The sequence below is a fragment of the Solanum stenotomum genome, chromosome 4, assembly GCF_019186545.1.
Source record: "Solanum stenotomum isolate F172 chromosome 4, ASM1918654v1, whole genome shotgun sequence".
NCBI lineage: Eukaryota > Viridiplantae > Streptophyta > Magnoliopsida > Solanales > Solanaceae > Solanum > Solanum stenotomum.
The window spans coordinates 11,567,862-11,587,172 of NC_064285.1; the positions used below are offsets into that span (position 1 = coordinate 11,567,862).

The 19,311-nt window shown below is 33.9% G+C and overlaps 2 protein-coding genes across 8 annotated transcripts; one reads left to right on the forward strand and one right to left on the reverse strand.

Annotated features, from left to right (window-relative positions):
• The first annotated feature begins 4,467 nt into the window (after positions 1-4,467).
• On the forward strand, positions 4,468-13,648 carry LOC125862287 (protein MLN51 homolog). 7 transcript variants are annotated; one of them, XM_049542326.1, is made up of 12 exons: positions 4,468-5,205; positions 6,446-6,548; positions 6,640-6,872; positions 6,956-7,794; positions 9,385-9,490; positions 9,808-9,933; positions 10,551-10,609; positions 10,838-10,883; positions 11,001-11,071; positions 11,147-11,214; positions 13,120-13,207; positions 13,303-13,648. In XM_049542326.1, the coding sequence occupies exons 1-9, from the start codon at positions 4,706-4,708 to the stop codon at positions 11,026-11,028; spliced, it is 2,040 nt and encodes a 679-aa protein (XP_049398283.1). In that variant the 5' UTR covers positions 4,468-4,705; the 3' UTR covers positions 11,029-11,071; positions 11,147-11,214; positions 13,120-13,207; positions 13,303-13,648. The 7 variants fall into 7 exon arrangements, with proteins under 7 accessions (XP_049398283.1, XP_049398280.1, XP_049398284.1 ...); XM_049542323.1 differs by having other exon boundaries at positions 13,120-13,181; XM_049542327.1 differs by having other exon boundaries at positions 11,001-11,032; positions 13,120-13,181.
• A 1,699-nt stretch (positions 13,649-15,347) lies between these two features.
• LOC125862322 (deoxypodophyllotoxin synthase-like) lies at positions 15,348-18,320 on the reverse strand. Its single transcript, XM_049542372.1, has 3 exons — positions 17,920-18,320; positions 16,961-17,285; positions 15,348-15,746 (listed from the first exon to the last, which is right to left on the reverse strand). The coding sequence occupies exons 1-3, from the start codon at positions 18,300-18,302 to the stop codon at positions 15,507-15,509; spliced, it is 948 nt and encodes a 315-aa protein (XP_049398329.1). The 5' UTR covers positions 18,303-18,320; the 3' UTR covers positions 15,348-15,506.
• Positions 18,321-19,311: the final 991 nt, after the last annotated feature.

Sequence of the window (19,311 nt, forward strand, 5' to 3'; positions counted from 1 at the left end):
TTTTTTTTTAAGTATAAAAACCTTAAATTAATCAACTTTTTATCATGTTAACAGCTTAAAGGGTATTTCAGACATTTTGATAAAAAAAAGTGTTTACCAGCACTTATTTGCCAAACACATCAACAACTTTTTTTTCAACTGCAGCACTTTTATCCAAACACATAACTACTTATTTTAAAAATAAGTTCCAGCACTTTAAAAAGTTACTTTTTTTAAGTCAATCCAAACGGGCTCTAAATGAGTTTTGAAACAAAAGAATTTCAACTAGGCTACACCTTTTTTTTTCTTCTGATGCAGCATTGTTTCGATATCGTAGAGCATTATTGATGTACTGATTAATACATGTATTTTAAATTTTAAGACTTTTTTCACCTAAATAACACTTTTTATGAATTTATAAGGTTATTTATCACTCGAGATGATAAATGACACAAATTCTAAACCAATTAGATGCGTAATAGAGAAAAATTAAAAATTGAGAAGTTGAAAACTTTATAAATGAATTAAGTCACCATTTTGGATAAATTGATAAGAATTGAGGTTTGAAAGTTCTAATAGGTTCGAATGATGATTTAGGACTTAGGTAGATGGTTTGATAAGTCCCATGAGATCAGAAGCGATTCAGATATTTAAGTTAAAATCTAGTTAAAATAAAAACAAAAAGTTGACCACGATTAAATATGTGCTTAGACGATCATAGTTTAGAGTGTTCTAACATGTTCGTAGGATATATTAGGAGTTATTTGCATATTCGATTTATATCCCACATAATTTAGGTGATTTTGCATACTAGAACAGATTAAGGGAGATGCCAATTTTTTCTTGGAAAAGTCTTGCTAGAGATTTTTAAACAATTATTTTCAGCCTTTAATATTCACTTGCCATATCAAGTGACACAGATAAAGAAACTAATAACATTTTTTTTTTGCCTTGTAATCGACACATAAGGGTGCTTGAGATAATCATTTCGACAAGATAAGGATAAGTTAAGTGTGTCTCATGCATCACAAATAAAGGACCAAATAAAATGAGTCTAATCAGTCATTTCTTGGTCCCGTTGAGGGAGAAAACTCTTCTAATTATGTAGTTTCTGGTGCAAGAAATTGTCTTTCATGGTCGTGAGCTAAGATATAGTATTCAAAAAGAGATGATGGGGTGACTTGAGCATTGCACTCCCAAGGGACACGATCCTCATAGTTCAAATGGTCAGGGGTTCTGTAACACCTTAGACTTTGAATAGGGCTAAAAAGGGGTAACATGCAAGTTCATGAACCCAAAATGGACCATGGACCCTTCATGACACCTTAAGCGGTCCGTTTAGGGGTGTACAAACCGTTTAGGGCATGGTGGCCAACCGTCTAGGGCTGCCAAGGTGGGGGTCACCTAGACGGCCCATGGTGGCTTGTACGGTCCGTTTAGGGGTCCGTACAAGTCACCCATCAACTTTTAAGTTTTGGGTCAAATTCAAACGACTATATCTCTCATCACAAAATGAATTAGGTGGCCAATGGCCTATCCAATTAAAGGTCTTTGAGTCCTCTTTCTAACGCCACCGAGTTTGCCTCATTTCGAGTTTGGAGTAAAAAGTTACTCCCATTTTAGTGCTATCGGGCAGGTGAAGTTTCACGACTGGCTATAGGGCCTTGAAGTGTTTCACGGACCATGATGCCTAAAATGGTCCGTGAAAACTCCCTTTTAAGGCACCTCGTCAGTTTTTAAGCTGGGTTCGTTTGGTCTTTTCCCTATGCATTTGGTACTTAAACTACATCGTTTTAACTCTTATTCTAAGCCTAAACCACGAGGTTTTACACCTAATTAAAGGCTTAGAAAGTGTTAATCAGTTATTTTACGTTCATTAACACTTCAAGTCGTTAAAGCAAGGTTCTAAGAGGAGAAAATCTAGGGTTCAAACATTCTTCAAGTTTGGGTTCAAACATTTTTCAAGTTTCTTCAATTTCGCCAAAGAACTTCATTCTTCCAGGTATGTAAGACTATCATAGTGTTGGACTAGTTCGTCCTCACGCCCTACATCTACTTTCAAATCAGTAATAGAGTAATCTAAGGTTTTATTCTTAGATTTGAGTATTTTTGAGATAAGTTGATATTGAGTTCCGAGTTCTTGAATTGTTGATTATTCAATTCCTATTTCTAATCATTGAATTGTTGTGCATTGTGTATTGCGATTATTGAGTTGATTGTTCATGTCTATTTTCAGCTTATTTTTGAGTATTCATTGAATTCTTAGTGAGAATTTTTTAAATAAAATATTATTGTTTAAACTGAATTTTGAGCAAATAAAGAGGAGTTTGAGAAAGAATGTAAGGGAACTAAATATTTCTCAAATGTTTCATTTTTATGTGAACTATATCCTGGCACGATATATGATAGTTCTGGCAGCGTGGACAAGACACTATATCATCATGTAGCTCATAATGATAGTTGTCGGTTAGAGAATCTCCCAATAGAGTTAAAGTGTATTTTAAATATATCACTTATTATGTTGAAATTCAGAGATGAGAAAATATTTTGTAAAATTAAATAATTTCATTTCTTTAATTCTTTACATCTAGTTTAGTTTATGTTATATCTATTGCAGTCCTTTCATTCAATTATTTCGCCTTGGGTATATTACATACTCGTGCATTCAATGTACTAATGTCATTCGACCTGTATCTTTTATGATGTAGATACAAGTGTTCAGGGTCATCAACAGGCGTTTCATTGAGATTACTTTGCACTTCAGATAGCTTTGGTGAGCCTCTTTGCTTTTTGGAGGATTTCACATTTATTTTCCGTTATTGTTGAATTGTCGTGGGTCTTGTCCCGACATCTATTCTAGTATTAGAGGCTTCATAGATAATTAGAGTTGAGGAGTTTCTCAGTACTTTGTTTCCTTGAAAGATTTTTGCAAATTATTATTATTATTGCAAATGAGTATTTTCAAATAATAGTTTGTTTAAGCCTATTATCGCTTGGGGATAAAAAATGATTCTCGAGTGCCAGCCACTTCCAAGGTGTAGGCTCGACGCGTGACAGGTTCCATGTTCGCGAAGTGGGATCTGCGTGCAAAGAAGGGCATAATCAAGATTTCTTGTTTCGAACATATTTTGGAGCACTAAACTTCAGTTTAAGGAGTTTTTGGAAGAATTTTCACGATTCATCATGGAGGTAAGATTCTGATCTTCATTTTAATGATTATTCATGACTTACGTTATAGCAATTTAGTTCATGAATTGTGTTGCAAATTAGGGATTTTGATCTCATATTTAAAAGAAGAAAAAAAATGAAAACTAATGTGATTAGTTATGGGAGAAATTTGTGGTAAAAGATCCTTGTATTACGATAACTCAATTTTGAAATAAATTTTAGATTTAATCTCAAAAGTTTGGAGTTGACTTTTTGACGTGATTAACTTTCATCATTATATTATGGGTATTAATAGTTACGTGTACTCATGCAGAACTCGTATTTGAATATATTGAGAGCCCTAAAAAAGGTAAAATAATTATGTGATTTTGTTATACTACCGATCAAGATAAGTTCAACTCTAAAACTCTGATAGAAGAAATGTCTTCATAATTAAATGATAATAAGGGTTAGAAATAAAGATAGTACCATATATGAGGTGATAAGCACCTACACTAATATCAAGTGTCAAGTTTGAATACATATTCAATTATGTGATGACTTTTATAATTATTTGACATTATTCATACTCTGAAACATACTTGTTAAATTTATTATTGTGTTAATTAATTATGTGCTTAACATCTATTCAAAAATATCGTACACTTGATGATAACTGTCTCGCATGAATTCTTTTGTAGACTTTATATATTCCTTTTGTAAGCATATGAAATTCATATATGATCATGAGGGCATTCATATTCTTTTATTGATGATGTATTTGATTTATGCTTGATGAGATCTGATTTTGAATGAAGTGAAGACAATCTTAGTCTTCCACGTCAATTAACTTAGTTGATAATATAATGAAAAATGATACCGCACTGATATATGAATGACACAATGATTCTTTATGTATCATGATCTTCGTTATGCCTATTAGAATTGGTGTGTATAACGGGTTCATATAAAATATAAATATGATTATTTCATAGCATCATATTTCATCTTTATTTGACTTTGTTGAATCCACCGATATACTAATGTACTTGTTCATACTGGAAATCTTTTTTTATTTTTTTAAAAAAAATCAAATTAGTCCAAGAACCTTTTTTTTTAAAATTAATAATTAAAATTCAAAATAACAACAATGTAGACCAAATGTAGATTTTTTTTTTGTTTTTCATTCAATGTTAAAAGCCCATATTGAAGCTCTGACTAAATTCAAATTGTGCACTGCAAGGCCCATTGCGGACCAAATGTTGAAAATCTTACTCCCTCTAGATATATAAAGTTCGCTGACGATTGGCGAGTGACATCAGTAGCCTCACCCTCTAACCCCATTATTATCCAAAAAAAACCCAATCTTTTTTTCCAAACTTTAACCTAACCCTACCATTTTCAGACTCCAAATTCACTACGCAGAGCCCCAAAAATCTTAACTTTCCTTCAAATTCTGCTCTATTTTCGATTCAGTGTTTTGGTTTTGGATTCAATTACTGATAAAGATTTATTTTTGAAAATGGTGTTAGTGTAAAGTGCTGCTGGAGTTTGATTTTGATTTGTTTGTTTGTTTGCGATGACGGGAACGGGAACGGGAACGGGAACGGGAACAGGAACAGGAACAGGAACAGGAACAGGAGGAGAAGATGTTGATTACGAGAGCGATCCGGAGGAAGCGATGCTGTCGTTGAAGATGAGGCGGAGAGAGGCAAGTGATGATGAGGACGGAGGCGGAGAAAGTGGAAATACTGAAAAGCCCTTAAGGAGTATTGATTCTGATGATGAGTCGGAGGGGCAAGGTGCTGCGGCGGTGTACGAGGATGGTGAGGAGTATGTAGAGGAGGAGGAGGAAGAATTGTACGGGGAAGTTGAGGCTGTGGTTGAGGAAACGGCTGAGGGAGTGAAGGAAGTTGTGGAGCAAGGAGGAGGTTCTACTCCAGGGGTTGTTGATGGGAATGAACATGATTTGCTGCAGGAAGAGGAGAAAAAAGAAAATGAACCCTATGCTGTGCCCAAGACTGGAGCTTTTTATATGCACGATGATAGGTTTGGAGACAATGTAGGCGGGCGACAGAAGTAAGTTTCACTTTAATTGTGATAGTTCAGTTTAATATGAATTTTTGAATTGAGAGAGAGTAAATTAGTGTTTGTGGTATATGTTTAAGGTGTTTTACTGTTGATTTAGTGAAATTAATCAATCAACTTGCCTAAATCCCAAAGTAGTTAGGTCACCATTCATAATGTTATTATTTTGGACACCTATACCTTGATTAAGTGTCTGATTTTTCAAAGATTTTAGTTAAACCTCTGCTGAAAGGGGTTGTGTCGTGCCGTACACAGCATGGATTGGGATATCGGATGATTGAACAAATCCTGTATAAAGGATAACTATACCTTGAGACTGGAGTCTCTGTCTGATTTTCCTATAAAATTTGAAAGCCTATCTTCTGGTGGAAATTTTCGAAAACACAAGCTAGTTACCTTCTTGATCGCATCCAAGTTCCAAGTTTGGTTGCTTTTCCTTTGCTCCCTTTGTGGTTTCCTGATCCAAACTGCAACAGTCAACAAAAACCTCCTTGAAAAGGCTTAAAGAGAGCCATCTGGTTTAACACTGCGGCTGGCTATATGCATAACAATGTGCTTTATGTGTGTTTCCCTTGTGTAAAGATAAGCCTCTACCACACTTTTGTTACTCCCTCCAGTTTAGAAATAATTGATGTTTCACAAAACCAAGAATGTATTTAATTCCTTTTCCCAAATTTACCCTTGACACATTCTTAACCCCAATGATAATTATGTGAACCTAAAAAGAAAAAACTATCATAACTCAGGATATTTTACAAATAAAGCCTCTTAATTTTAGGAGTAAGTGAATTTCTTAATCCATGTGCCCAAGCCTAAACATCAATTATTTTGGTCTGGAGGGAGTATTAACTAATTCATTCTGCTTTGAAACAAAGATTAAAAATATAGTGATCTTTAGGTTCCTTGACTATCTTCCCCAGCCTCTTGTATGAATTAACCATTGAAGGAAGAGAAATACCTTGAAAGGGAAGTGCAGTCAGTAATTTAAACAAAAATATGTTTCCTTAATTGCTTGCACATATTTTGTGTAATTGATAATGCTTCTTATCTTTCTCCCAAAACCCATCCTGTTCACGTCGTAGTTGTACTGAATGTTGTAGGTTGTAATTATGATTTATTACTCCATTTAACCATTAGTAAGTAGACTTCATTTATTATCACTAGTTTATGTCATTGTCTCGTATAATCATATTATTTAGGCAACTAATCATGAAAAAAATATTTTGTTTAGGCGAGTGTCTGGCGGAAGAAGGTTATGGGAATCAAAAGATGATCGTAAATGGGGCCATGACAAGTTTGAAGAGTTGACTGTGGAGCAGAGGAATTATGACGAGGTGACTGCTTTTATTTATTTGCTATTCATTCTAGCATTATATTTTTCCTGTCTGCTAGTCATTTGCTCACAAGATTTTGTAAAATTCTCAGGATAGGAGGATATCAAGGGGTCGCTATCGAGGTCGTGGTAGGATGAGAGGGGCTGATAGTGGGGCTTCACAAGGAAGAAGACCCAAAGCGTACATCAATGGTAATGATCAGACTAAGGATAATAACCAGAACATTCAGAGTAATCCTTCAAAAGCTATCAGAGGTCGGGGACCAAGGAGGTACAGACCATCTTTTAAGGACAACATTGATGCACCTCCTCCACTAAACAAGCAGTAAGTTTCAAGTTAACTATTATTCTCATTTTTTCCTTGTGAAGGATCTTTTTCAATTCTTCTTGTCAAATCTAATTTTTCAGATCTGGTCAGTCCGTTGACAAACCTTCACATTATAGCAAAAATAAAGCATCTGCTTCTGTATCAGATTTAGAAAAAGATGCAGTTACAGCTGCAAATCAAAGGATTATGTCAAGATTGAATTATGCTTCTCCACCATTTTATCCTTCTGGCTCTTCCAGTAAAGAGACTACAATAACACACAAGAGGGAAATGCAAACTGAGACAAGTAGCCGCAGTGTTCAGCCTTCTCTTTCAGGCGAAAGTGCTGCTTCTGCACAATCAACTGCAATAATCCTGAAGGATCCGAATGATTCGTTTGGCATAAACAAGCTTAATATTGATGATTCTATTCCTGCAGTTGCTGGGAAGCCTTCATCCAGTGTGCAGTTGCCACTGGGGCTGTCTTCTTCAATGAAGTCTACTCATTCCCAGGCATTGAGAGGCCAAGGAAGAGGATTTAATGCATCACCGCATAGGAATTATCAATCGCCTGTGCCCAATAATCAAGTCAATAGTGTTTCTCTGCCAACCCAGCTCCACCCTGCCCAGCGATATTCTGCTCAAAGTCGAGGGCAACCTTTTCTGCAAGTAACTGGTCAGCAGTTAGTACAGCAACCGGGTGCTGGATCTCAAGTTTCATCCCCCCCCAAAACAGCACAAGCTATGAATACTTGTGAACCTGGAGAGCTTGCATTTACTTCAGAGTCCAATAAATTAACGAGTTCTGTGGTTGCAAAAGGGCAAGGCAGTCTTCAGGGTCCTGGAAGGGGATATGGGGCTCACATTGTAGGTGCACCTGGAAACATGGGTAGTGGTCACAGTAATCAGAAGTTTTCTGGGACTCCAACCTTTCTGCCAGGTAACCCTTTTATAGCCTGCATCAACATATGCTAGTTTGGCACCTAAGCGATGGATGAAAAATAAAAAGTGACCAAACAAAGTTGACAGAATCTACATATAGTGCACTTATTTAGTGTGCTATATAAGTTCCATTAACGGACCAGGCTTAACGGCCATTATGGTCAATGGACTTGTAAAGCGCACTAAATAAGTGCGCTATATGAGGAAAATCAAATATGCCCTTTAACAGTTGTTATTAATTTGTTTATTCTTTGTTAGTTTAACTGTTTATTCTTTTGTTTAGTTATTATTTCCAAAGCATGCATGTTCTTTAGCTTTTTTTTTGATGTGTTAATTAGTTAGTTGGTTTAATTACTAATGTGTTATTTAGCTATTTAATATTAATGTTAGTTTGTTAGATTAGTTAATGTTAATTTGTTAGATATATTTATTATCAATATATTTAAATACTCAATTAGTTAAAACATTGTTAATTAGTTGATTAATTTAAGGTGAAGATCATTTATTTAATCTGTTTTGCATATGATACATTGTAACTATGAATTAGTTAAGAAAATTATTAATTAGTTAATCGTCAATTAGTTTAAATAGGGTTGACGATTAAAGGAATGATAAGCTTATAACTTACCATAGAAGGTATCAACCATACTAACAAGAAATAGTTGACAAAAAGTGTTTGATAAATGAATACAAATAAAATGAACTTGAAAAACAAAATTAGGGTTTAGGTCTTGTAAAAATGTATGTACTAATAGAATTATGGTATAGGTTTTTGAAACATGTATGTACTAATAGAATTAAGGTTTAGGTCTTCCAAAAATGTAACTTCTAATAAATTAGGGTTTACATGTCATAACTTCAAGACCTAAAACACCAACAAAATGAACATGAAAAAATGTACGTACTAATTGAATTAGAGCTTAGGTCTTGAAAAAATGTAACTTCTAAAAAAAATAGGGTTTAGGTATTGTAACTTCAAGACCTAAAGCACTAACAAAATGAACTTTGAAAAAATGTATGTACTAATAGAATTAGGGTTTTTGGTCTTGAAAAAATGCTAACTTTTAAAAAATTAGGGTTTAACTAATTAAGTATTCAACTATATTGATAATAACTCATCTAACAAATTAACATTAACATTAAATAGCTAAATTACACATAAATAGTTAATTCAACTAACTAATTAACACGCTAAAAAAAGAAATTAGCCAACTAACATGCATGCTTTGGATATAACAATTAAACAAAAGAATAACCAATTAAACTAACAAATATATGAACAGATTTGAAAAATATGGGACTTGTTCTGAAACAGACTCTCTTAAGCATACTTGTTCAGTAGTGATCTTGTTTAGGCAAGCTTCTTTAAAGTTACATTTCCCTCTTGGAGTGGTTTATGCAGCATGTTATTTCTATATGCTTTTTCTTGTTCTGTTTAGTAGCTAGGTTTTCTCTTCCATAAGTTATACTCTAGTAATATCAAGTCCAGTAAGTGTTATAAACTGGTAATCGTATCACTTCTGTTTGTTAAGTAGAGTGATATTTGTACTTTTAAGGAAACAATTTTTTTCTGTAATGGGATTTGCAGTTGTGCAATTTGGAGGCCAGCACCCAGGTGGCGTTGGAGTTCCTGCTGTTGGCATGGCCTTCCCTGGATATGTTGGTCAACCGCATGGCAATTCCGAAATGACATGGTGAGGTTATCTTTACCTAATCTGATGCTAACCTAAATGTCCCCCTCCCCCTCCAAAATAATAATAATAATAATAATGAAAAAACAGGAGAAGAATTTGCCGTGTAGTGCATGGAGATATTATTGAGTAGGTTCTTTAGTCTTATGCTTCACATTTTGAGGGGAAAATGAATTGACAGCTGTGTGATGTGTAGGATCTCTCTCTCTGAATTCTTGGATTGGATATAATAAAATTCGTGTTCTCTTCTGATCTTAGATATGGCTTTATAGTTTGAGTAACTGGGTGTCACTAGATAAATATTGGTTTGAATTTTTCAGGTTGCCAGTTTTAGCTGGTGCTGCTGGAGCACTAGGCACACAATACTGTTCACCATATGCTACTGCGGATGGTGCTTACCATCCTCGCCCTAGTGGGCAGATTTCATCTCTCGGTGCTGCTCCAATGTCAGTAGAACGCTTTGCAGATTGTTATGATATGTTGATTTCGTTGTTTTTCTTTCTACTGGCATGTATATGTTACACTCTTGGTCAATGCAGTTATTCTTGTTCCTTTGCATTTTCTCTTTTATTTTTTGCTCATACTCATCAGTAACTTGTTTTCAGTATAACACAACTTTGACTTTTATCATGACTTTTGCATTAAATTTCAGATGAGAATACAAGGAGTCAGGACAAAGTGACCCAATCAGAGCATTTACTTTTGAGTCCAAGCTTGTTCTTATTTGTGAACCCAAAAGAATTTGGCAAATCTATGATTACAATTCTAAGTATTCAAGGGGTCTATCATCCGTTTTGGCACTTTTTGAAAATCTGAGTGAATCTTTCATGTCAAGAGTGTGTTATCTTAAAGAGAGTTCTTGTGCCATGTTTTCCCAATGATAGTTAAATGTCTGTATATAATTCAGCATCTGTATTTATTAGCTAACTTTTAAAAAAAAATTCTACACTTTAAGAGTGATTGCTTGGTTCTTTGAAGTGCTGTAGCTATAGATGTCCCAAGTAGTGTTTGATTATAGACTTACTAAGTTTTAAAGAAACATAACATTACTTCCTGTCTGCAGCAAAGAGAATAAGACAAGTAAACCAAACAGTGAACCGAAGCCCCAACAGACTCCGCCTGGTAAGAACCCTTATCTGTTACTTTGTTCAATTAATATTTCCACGAACCTTGTGCTATGGAACTTGTATTCTGAAACAGCCTCTCTACCTCCACGAGGTATTGGTAAGGTCTGCATACAATCTACCCTCCCTAGACCCCACTTTGTGGGATTCACTGGGTATGTTGTTTTTGTGCTATGAAACTTCTCCTGTAAATTATTGATCTTGTGTGCCCCTATTTCATTACCAGAGTTCACAAATGATGACTTCAGACTGCGACAGAAGAATCCTCGCAGGCAAGCTCCACTTTTTATTGCTGAAATGAGGCCATCATATTTTAATTTTTCAAACTGCTGTTTTTCATTGGCTTCATTTAGAATGTTGAGTTCCTTCAATCTCTATCTTCTGTGCAGATATACAGAAATGAAGTTTGATCAATGAGATGGTTACGTTGGTTGAAGCAGTTTGAAATAAGCAAATTAAGGTCAAAATCTACAGTTGAATATTCCATCTCTAGTTGGATGTTGCGAATCTCTTAAAGAAGCTTGTGGTGCTGCAGCCTTCTCTCTGGCCCTTCGTTTTCTCCAAAAATGTTGATCTGGAGCATGGTGACATCTCATGTATTAGGTGTGCTTTAGTTAATGATTTAGCTCCCAGACTTCAATCTGATTGATTTTCTTGTTCTTTGCCAAATTATCCGGTATTTTGAAAATTCCAGAAAATATCATCCTTAAAGGGCCTGCATTATTGCCTTTGATAAACTAAAAAAGGGTTTGCATTACTATTGTAAGACTTCATTTGTTTTCACTAAGATTTAGATGTCTGAATCTGAATGATAAGATATTGTCGCTAGATTTGAATTCTGAATGACTAAGACGGTTTGTTTTTCAACATTCGAATGTACACGATTTATTTATATGTACATAATAAATATACAATTCAAGTAGAAATTAATTGTATATTTAAAATTAATAAAATAAAAATCATTATTCAATAAAAAAATAAAAATGAAACACTTGTGGGTGCTACTGATAGTGGAGATAGTTTGCAGTAGTGGTGATGATGGTAATAGGCTAATAATTGTTGTTGATGGCTAGTAATGATGGTGGTTATAGTTGTGACGGGGGAGTTGGGTTGGTGTTATGGTGACCTAAGTTGCTTGGACTCTTCACTTTTGGTGCTGCACCCGTGTCGACACGACATGGGTGTGGGATCTGTGTCCGATTTGGTCAACAGATTTTGGGTACTTTGACCAAAATCGATGGGGAAAGTCTGGACAATTTTAATGATTCCTATAATCTATACAAAAGCTAAGGTGAAATTGAAGGAAATGGAATACTTTTTGTATAGAAATATCTATGCCACTCCTTTTCCTTTTCCTTTAATCTCCTTCCAGCATTCTCCTCAAGTTCTCCACATAATATCTCATATTCTAGGTTTTATAACTCTCTTTTTAGATATTTTAATTATTTTTAGGCGAATCCCCGTACCCGTATCCACTACATGGATCCATATCCCTGAATCTTAGAAATTAGAAATTAGATCATGAAGGATCCGACCTCTAGATCCGCACCTGCATTAGACGCCCACACCTGAGTCCGAGCAACTTAGATGGTGACTGTCACAGTGGTGGCGATTGGTGGTGGTTGTAATGGTGAAGTTGATTGATGTTAGTAGTTGGTGGTGGTGGAAGAATGTGTGGTGGTTGATGATGTGTTTATGGTAGTTGACAGTGGTACTAGTTATGGTGATGAGTGTGGTTGGTAGTAGAGATTGACCACAGTGGTGGTAGTGGCTGATAGTAGTGGTGGAGGTGAATGAAGAGTTTATGGTGGTAGTTGACAACAATGCTAGTTGTGATGCCGGAGTTTGCTAGTAGTAGGAATTGACTGTAGTGGTGGTAGTGGTTGGTAGTCATGGTAGAGGTTGTGAATGAATAATTATAATAATGGAGGAAGTAAGTGTGCTTGCAACTGGCAGTAATGGTTAGCAATGGTTGGTGGTAGACGACTGTAATGGTGGTGGCAGTGGTGCTTGTAAAGGCATAGGTGGTTAGTGATGGTGGTTAACAATGGTGGTGGCGGTGGTTGTTGTATAGACATAGGTGGTTAGTGATGGTGGCTGGTGATCATAGATAGAGTGATGGTAAATATTATCTACACAAGAATACTTCTTAATGATATTAAAACTCTGTTCTAGATCTTAATGATTAATACCTATTCAGACCAATCAAGTGCTTAAATCTTAATTAAAACAAATGCACTTAATGGTCTAATTTGAACCATTCAGATTCGGACCTCCATTAAAAGTGCAAACAAATGAGGCCTAGATCTCCTTATCCCAAAATCAACATAAGCAAGAAAAAATATTTACTAAACACAAAATTCATGCAACGTTTTTTTTTGGTCTAGCTTTAAATGGGGGTTGTATCAAGAGTACTTTACGATACATTAACTCTTACAACTTCAGATTCTCATTTGTTTGAGCCTATAACCAGTTATACCATTCTGATTCTGGATTTTACGATCCCAGGTTTGCATGACAATTGCCTGGTCATGCTGCTTCACTTTGGAAGATACTCAGCAGCTTGACAGGTGGTTGTTATCTGTTTAAATATGTGGTAGCATTACAAATCTCATAACTTCATACTTTGGGTATTGCTTTTATCTAAAAATATGAGTGATTAGTTGTTTTTGTCATATATTTTTGACTCAGGTTCTTGTGGCATGGTTTCTCGGCATTGGCAAATGATTAAATGAAGATACTGGTGAAGGGTTCAGAAGTTGTGCAGCTGCTTTCTAGTATATATAAAAAGTTTCTCTTCTAAATATACTGTCGTTGGGTCTTTATGAGTTTTCCGTTTGCAGCTCTAATTAATGTTGTTACTGCTAGTCTAGTGGATACTTTTTAAGGTTTGGAACTTACTGTTTAAGTCAGGAGAGAGCATAGCTTGCTCAGGTGTCGGGTGATAAATTTTCTATTAAGACTTTGGTTTGTTTCTTATTTGGTACAATGGTGGAATTAGTAATCGTCCTTGCTAATAATATTACTTTCTATTCCAGAGTTGGGGGCAGCCACATTGGAAATTTTCAGTGTACAGCGTGTATCCTCTTTGAACTATATTCGACGGTCAATATTTCGTCGTGTTAGTTGTAATTCATACCAGTTTCTTCGCAAAATATGTTATGCTGCTCCTTGTTTGTTCCCTGGTTTACGAGATTCAGTTTTAAGTTTGTATGTATTAAATCACCAGGTTAAATTAAAGTTTTTTTTTATAGCAAGTTTATTTTATGTTAATATGGCATGGCCAATTAATTGTTTTGGTTAGTCGACTCCGATGTTTAGAACATACATGTTGTAATGAAGATGTTGAGGTGGTTGTGTGTGGACATACAAGGAGCAATAAGATTAGGAATGAGGATATTCGGGATAAGGTGGGAGTGGCCTTCGTGGTGGATAGAATGAGAGAAGCGAGATTGAGATACATAGTCAGTGATGAGGTGTGAGAGCTTGGTTATAGTTGGTATGAGTAGAGGTAGGTTGAAGAAGTATTGAAGAGAGGTGATTAGGCAAGACATGATGCAACTTTAAAGTTATCAAGGGTATGGCATTAGATTGGAGGATGTGGAGGGCACATGAAGGTTAGTAGGCAATGAAGTGTTGTCTTGCTTTCTAAGGGTTTAGTCTTGTTGGTGTTTGTTGTTATACTAGTGGTAATAATATAGTTCTTGCTTTTGATATTTATCATTGTCGGTTGTTTATTGTGTTCAATTATCACATTATTTTGTGTTCTTGTTCCTTTCTAGTAGGACTTGTTAGTTTCTACGTTTTATGTGAACTGCTTACCTTGTTAGTTGCTATATTTTCTTATTCGTTGTATTAAGATTTGCCCTCCCAAAATTTCACTTGTGAGATTTCATCGGGGATGTCAACACTTCATCTAAACTTAAATCCTAGTACAGCGTTGATGAAGATGCTAGCAAGTGTAGCCATGCAACAGTGTGTTGGTGCAAAATTTATAAATAACGCAATTTGTCCCTTAAGTATAACTTCTTGCTTGTACCTAAAAGTGGCAAAATGGGTAATTTATATGGGTATCCACTCATAAAATTTATAAATAACGTAATTTGTCCATAAAGTATAACTTCTTGCTTGTACCTAGAAGTGGCAAAATGGGTAATTTATATGGGTATCCACTCATATTTACCCATTTTAAATGGGTTGGGTATCCAACTCATTTAAAAATGGGTAAAAACGAGTAATACTCATATTTACCCATTTAAAAGTGGGTAGTAAATGGGTAAAAGATGTTCATTCATAAAAGAAAGAAAAGTGATTAGAGGTGGGTGGTAAAAAAAGTTTTTTAATTTTTTTTGAGATAGGGGGAAGGGGATGGTAACTTTCTTTAATGTTTTTTTTATAAAAAAATTTAAAAAAAATTCACAAGTTGTACCGAAGGGTGTGACCTAGTGGTAAATGAAGTGGTGGAGAACTCTGAGACCTCATGTTCAAAATTTAACGAAGATAAATACACTAGGTGATTTTTCCCATTTGTCCTAGCCTTGGTGGACAAAGTTCTCTGATATCTGTTGTCGGTGGGAGGTGACAGATATTCAGTAAAATTTATCAGAGTGTGCAAAAATTGGTCCGAACATCACACAGAATACACAAAAATTGATCCAGACATCACGATCATCAAAAAATAAAATAAAAAGAGTATTGCTTCTTGCTTTGCTAGGAAATACGAATACAAACACAGATAACACAACCATTCACGAAACTTTATTTAATTCATGCACACAATATACTCCAAAGTTGAACATAAAGATAAAAATAGAAATGATAAAAACAAGCAGCATGAAATCACAAAGAACAACATATAATGAAGGAAAATACATAACAAAGATCATAAATATTTTTCAAACACCACAATAAGCTTTTAAGGGATCTTTCTCTTTAGAGCCATGTGTTCCACAATATTTGAGATATTGAAAGTTATTAAATGACTTGAATTGCTTTGGATTCTCTTCATCAATTAACTCCTCTGGTACTTCAATTGTCCCTCTCATAAAAGAGAACAATGCTAGTGAATACTTATCTTCAACTCCTTTCATAATCACTCTGTGTATTGGTGCATATACCCTACCATTGCTCCATGCCTGTCATCACTCAAAATTTTAAGTAGTCTCTCAGTCTCAATTTACGAGACATCATTTTACCAGACACAAAGTTTAAGGAAGAAACAAAGATTTTTGGTCTAAAACAAATCTTAGACGGTTGTGTTGTTATAGATCATTTCATTAATTAAAGGTAAAAAAAGAGAAATTTTAAAGTTAAGTTGTTTGTGATTATAGAAAAGTGATATTCTTCTTTGGATAAACTAAAAAGAAAAGTGTGTCCACATAAATAAGGACGGAGGGAATTGTTAAATATGTTAAACAATTAATAAAGGAAATTCCAAAAAGAGAGTCTTGATTCAGAATACAAGGGTCAAACTAACTAATGTTCGATGTGAATTCAAATATAGAATGCTTAATTTTAAATTCTATTTTTTTACACATTTAGAAACTATTTTAGAAGTACTATAAGTTACAATAGTTATCACTTTAAAATATTTAGAAAGTATATAAAATAATTATAATTAAAGAAAATATCATTTGATTATCCAAATAGTAATTATTAAGACAATATTTTTGGGACGAAAGAAGTAACAATAATAGTACTACTAATAATAGAAGATTAGAGTGTGTTTTGATATGAATAATTCAAGTAATAAAGATCAATAATAATATCTAATTGCTAGTTGAAACAAATAACATGAAGTTAAAAATTAGTAAAAGATACTCTTAAGGAAAAGAAAATGACTTCAATTCCACTCATAATCGAAGTTATTTTTAGAACTAATCATCTCAATTACTAAATTCGAAATTTAATATTTATACACCAATTTTAACACATCAACAAGAACCTAGACAAAGCTATTAGATTCATCTAAGCTTGCATTTTTCACCTTTTTATCAAAACTTTTTTAAAAAAAGAAAATTACAAAAATGGTCCCTTATACTTAAGGATAAGTTCAAAATAGTCCCTTAAATTGGTACTTTCTCTGTCCTATATTAGATGAGTATTTCATCACTTACTAAATTAGGATAATATAAAATATTTTTTTCCTATTTTACTCCTACAATTAATATGACCTTTAGAAGTTTAAACAAATTTTTAAGATGTAAGAATTTCTTTTTCAAAAGACTAATAATTAATATAAACAAAGGATAAAACAATAAAGTTGATCAATCTGTTAATAATTTCTTAATTATCGTGTAAAATAGAAACTGTCCATCTAATACAGAACCGATGGAGTAGTAATTCTTACCGTGAATGGCTCACCAGCTATGATGACAAGAGTTTTATAAGAAGAGGGATGAAAAGTGATCCATTTGCCATCTCTTGTTTGCATCTCCAAACCTCCAACTTGATTAGTGTCAATAATTCCCATAAATGATTTGTCTCTATGAGGTGAATGACCTATACTTTTTTCATTATTTTTTGGGCATCGATATTTTATTAATCTCATCAAATACATACATGAATGTTTTAGAGCTTCATAATGTTTCTCTATGCCATAACTTTCCAACGTCATGCGAATAATCGTATCGTCCAGTTCAACAATTAATTTTGAATATGAAATCGATTCTTCGCTGCAAGAAATTAACAAACAAAGTTGATGTTGAAACACGAAAGAATTAAAATCTTAAATCAAATCATTATGTATGGATGATATAAATTGTCTAAACAAGAATTCTTGAACAATAAGTAACTGCATTAGATATTCGTGAATCGTGATCAAGAAGTACTGAGTTCTCTTACTACTTACATTACATAAATAATTATTTATTAAAAGTGCTTAATTATTTTACTTGATACACAAAATTAAATAGAAAAGACCGTGTTCTAAGGGTACATTGATAAAATAAAAATTTGTGACCTACCAAATATTGTGATTCTCCTACGAAGATATATATATATATATGTGTGGGGTTATTCGGATCACAAGCATCTTTCACTTAAAAATTCCCTCAATTTCAATTTATGTGGTGCTTTTTTGCTTCTCAAGAGTAAATAAAACTAATCTTTGAAACTGAATTAAGTTAGACCAATAATCAACTCAATATTTTAAAATTAAATTCAGATACGAAAAAGCTATATAAAAATACAATGAATTAAAATTATAATCATGACGAAAAGTACTACTATATATATTTTAAAAAATTAATATAAGAGTTTATATAAAATTGAATCTGAAAAAACGAAAAGTGTGACATAAATTATTACCAGTATTTACGGACGTTGTCATTTGGCCACATCTTGTTTGCAAAATCCTTGGTTGCATCAATAGTTTCTCCATCGGCGATACCAAAAAATTCAGCTAGAGGCATAGTACCAAAATTCCCACCATAACCAAAACCAAAAATATCACTATTATTTTTGAGTTTAGTTTCTAAGGGAAGTTTGAATAACTCCTTGCAATGATCAAACATGGCTTCCCTTAGCTCCGGCATGACTTTCTTGTACACTGCCCCAAAGCAACCGTACTCTTCCAACGCACATCGGATTTCTCGAGACGTCGATAACCATGAGGTTGTGCCACCCCTCAAGGTCTCATCTGTGAACTCAATTATGGGAAGTTTTGGTTCTACTTGGAAAGCCATGGTCATGGACTTATCTTTTTTCTTTTGGCAATGGAAAGAAAATACAATGTACATACATATATATATACAACAAATGAGTAGAGTCATAAGGGGCGGAGCCAGTGTGTTGGTTACAGGTTGGGTCGAATTCAGTAACTTTGATTTAAATTTTAAATTTATAGTAAGAAATGCGTTGAATATATATAAATTGTTTAATTTAAAATCCACAAACTTAAAAGAACTAGAATTTTGAATGTATAAATTTTAAATTCTGATTCCATTTATGCGTTCAATGAAACTTTAGTATAGAGAGGCGGTGGCGGATCGGAGCCACCTTGTAGTTAAGTTAAAATAACTTTTTATGTAAATATAACAAATATCGTACCTCCTTCAGCTAGTTCGTGTATCTACTTCTTCAGATTTTGAACATTCCTAATTAAAAATCCTAGCTCCGCTGCTGCAAGAGGGAGGCCCCAGTCTCAACTAGGATAGTACATAGTTATGAGTTCATTAGAATTTAATAACTTTGACTCAAACTGTATATGTGTGTAATTAGAAGGTTCATTTAATATGTACTCCATAATTCCTTGTTCATTTTTACTTGTCCACTATTCCAAAATATAGATTTTCAATTTTCCTTGTCACTTTTAACCTATATATCAAGAAAAAAACATATTTCATGTTTTACTCTTAACATTAATTACTTATTCCCAAATCATTTTCCAAGACCTAATACTAAACATCAATCAATAAGAATAGAGTGGTACATGTATCAATTCCACAAATGACAAGTAAAAATGAACGAAGAAAATATTTTTGTAATTAAAAAATTTATTTAAAATGTAATAACTTATTAAAAATTCAGTAAGCAAAAAAAATCGTAGTTGAGAATCTATAAACTAAAATCTTAGCTCCGTCTTTGATTTCAACTTTGTCTTTTAGTACTAGAAAATTCACCCGACGCGAATATCTAATAAGGCCGTTGTACTCCTATTTTATTATATCTGAATTTTCCCACATGATCGTATTAAATTTT

Bases quoted from the DNA above. Each gene is read 5' to 3' on its own strand.
- LOC125862287 (XM_049542325.1), top strand. From the start codon at position 4,706: ATGACGGGAACGGGAACGGGAACGGGAACGGGAACAGGAACAGGAACA. The intron at 7,795-9,384 runs GTAACCCTTTTA...TGGGATTTGCAG, and splicing joins GACTCCAACCTTTCTGCCAG to TTGTGCAATTTGGAGGCCAG. The intron at 10,884-11,000 runs GCAAGCTCCACT...TCTTCTGTGCAG, and splicing joins CGACAGAAGAATCCTCGCAG to ATATACAGAAATGAAGTTTG.
- LOC125862322 (XM_049542372.1), bottom strand. From the start codon at position 18,302: ATGACCATGGCTTTCCAAGTAGAACCAAAACTTCCCATAATTGAGTTC. The intron at 17,286-17,919 runs GTAATAATTTAT...AATTTCTTGCAG, and splicing joins GACAACGTCCGTAAATACTG to CGAAGAATCGATTTCATATT. The intron at 15,747-16,960 runs GTAAGAATTACT...GAGTGATGACAG, and splicing joins TAGCTGGTGAGCCATTCACG to GCATGGAGCAATGGTAGGGT.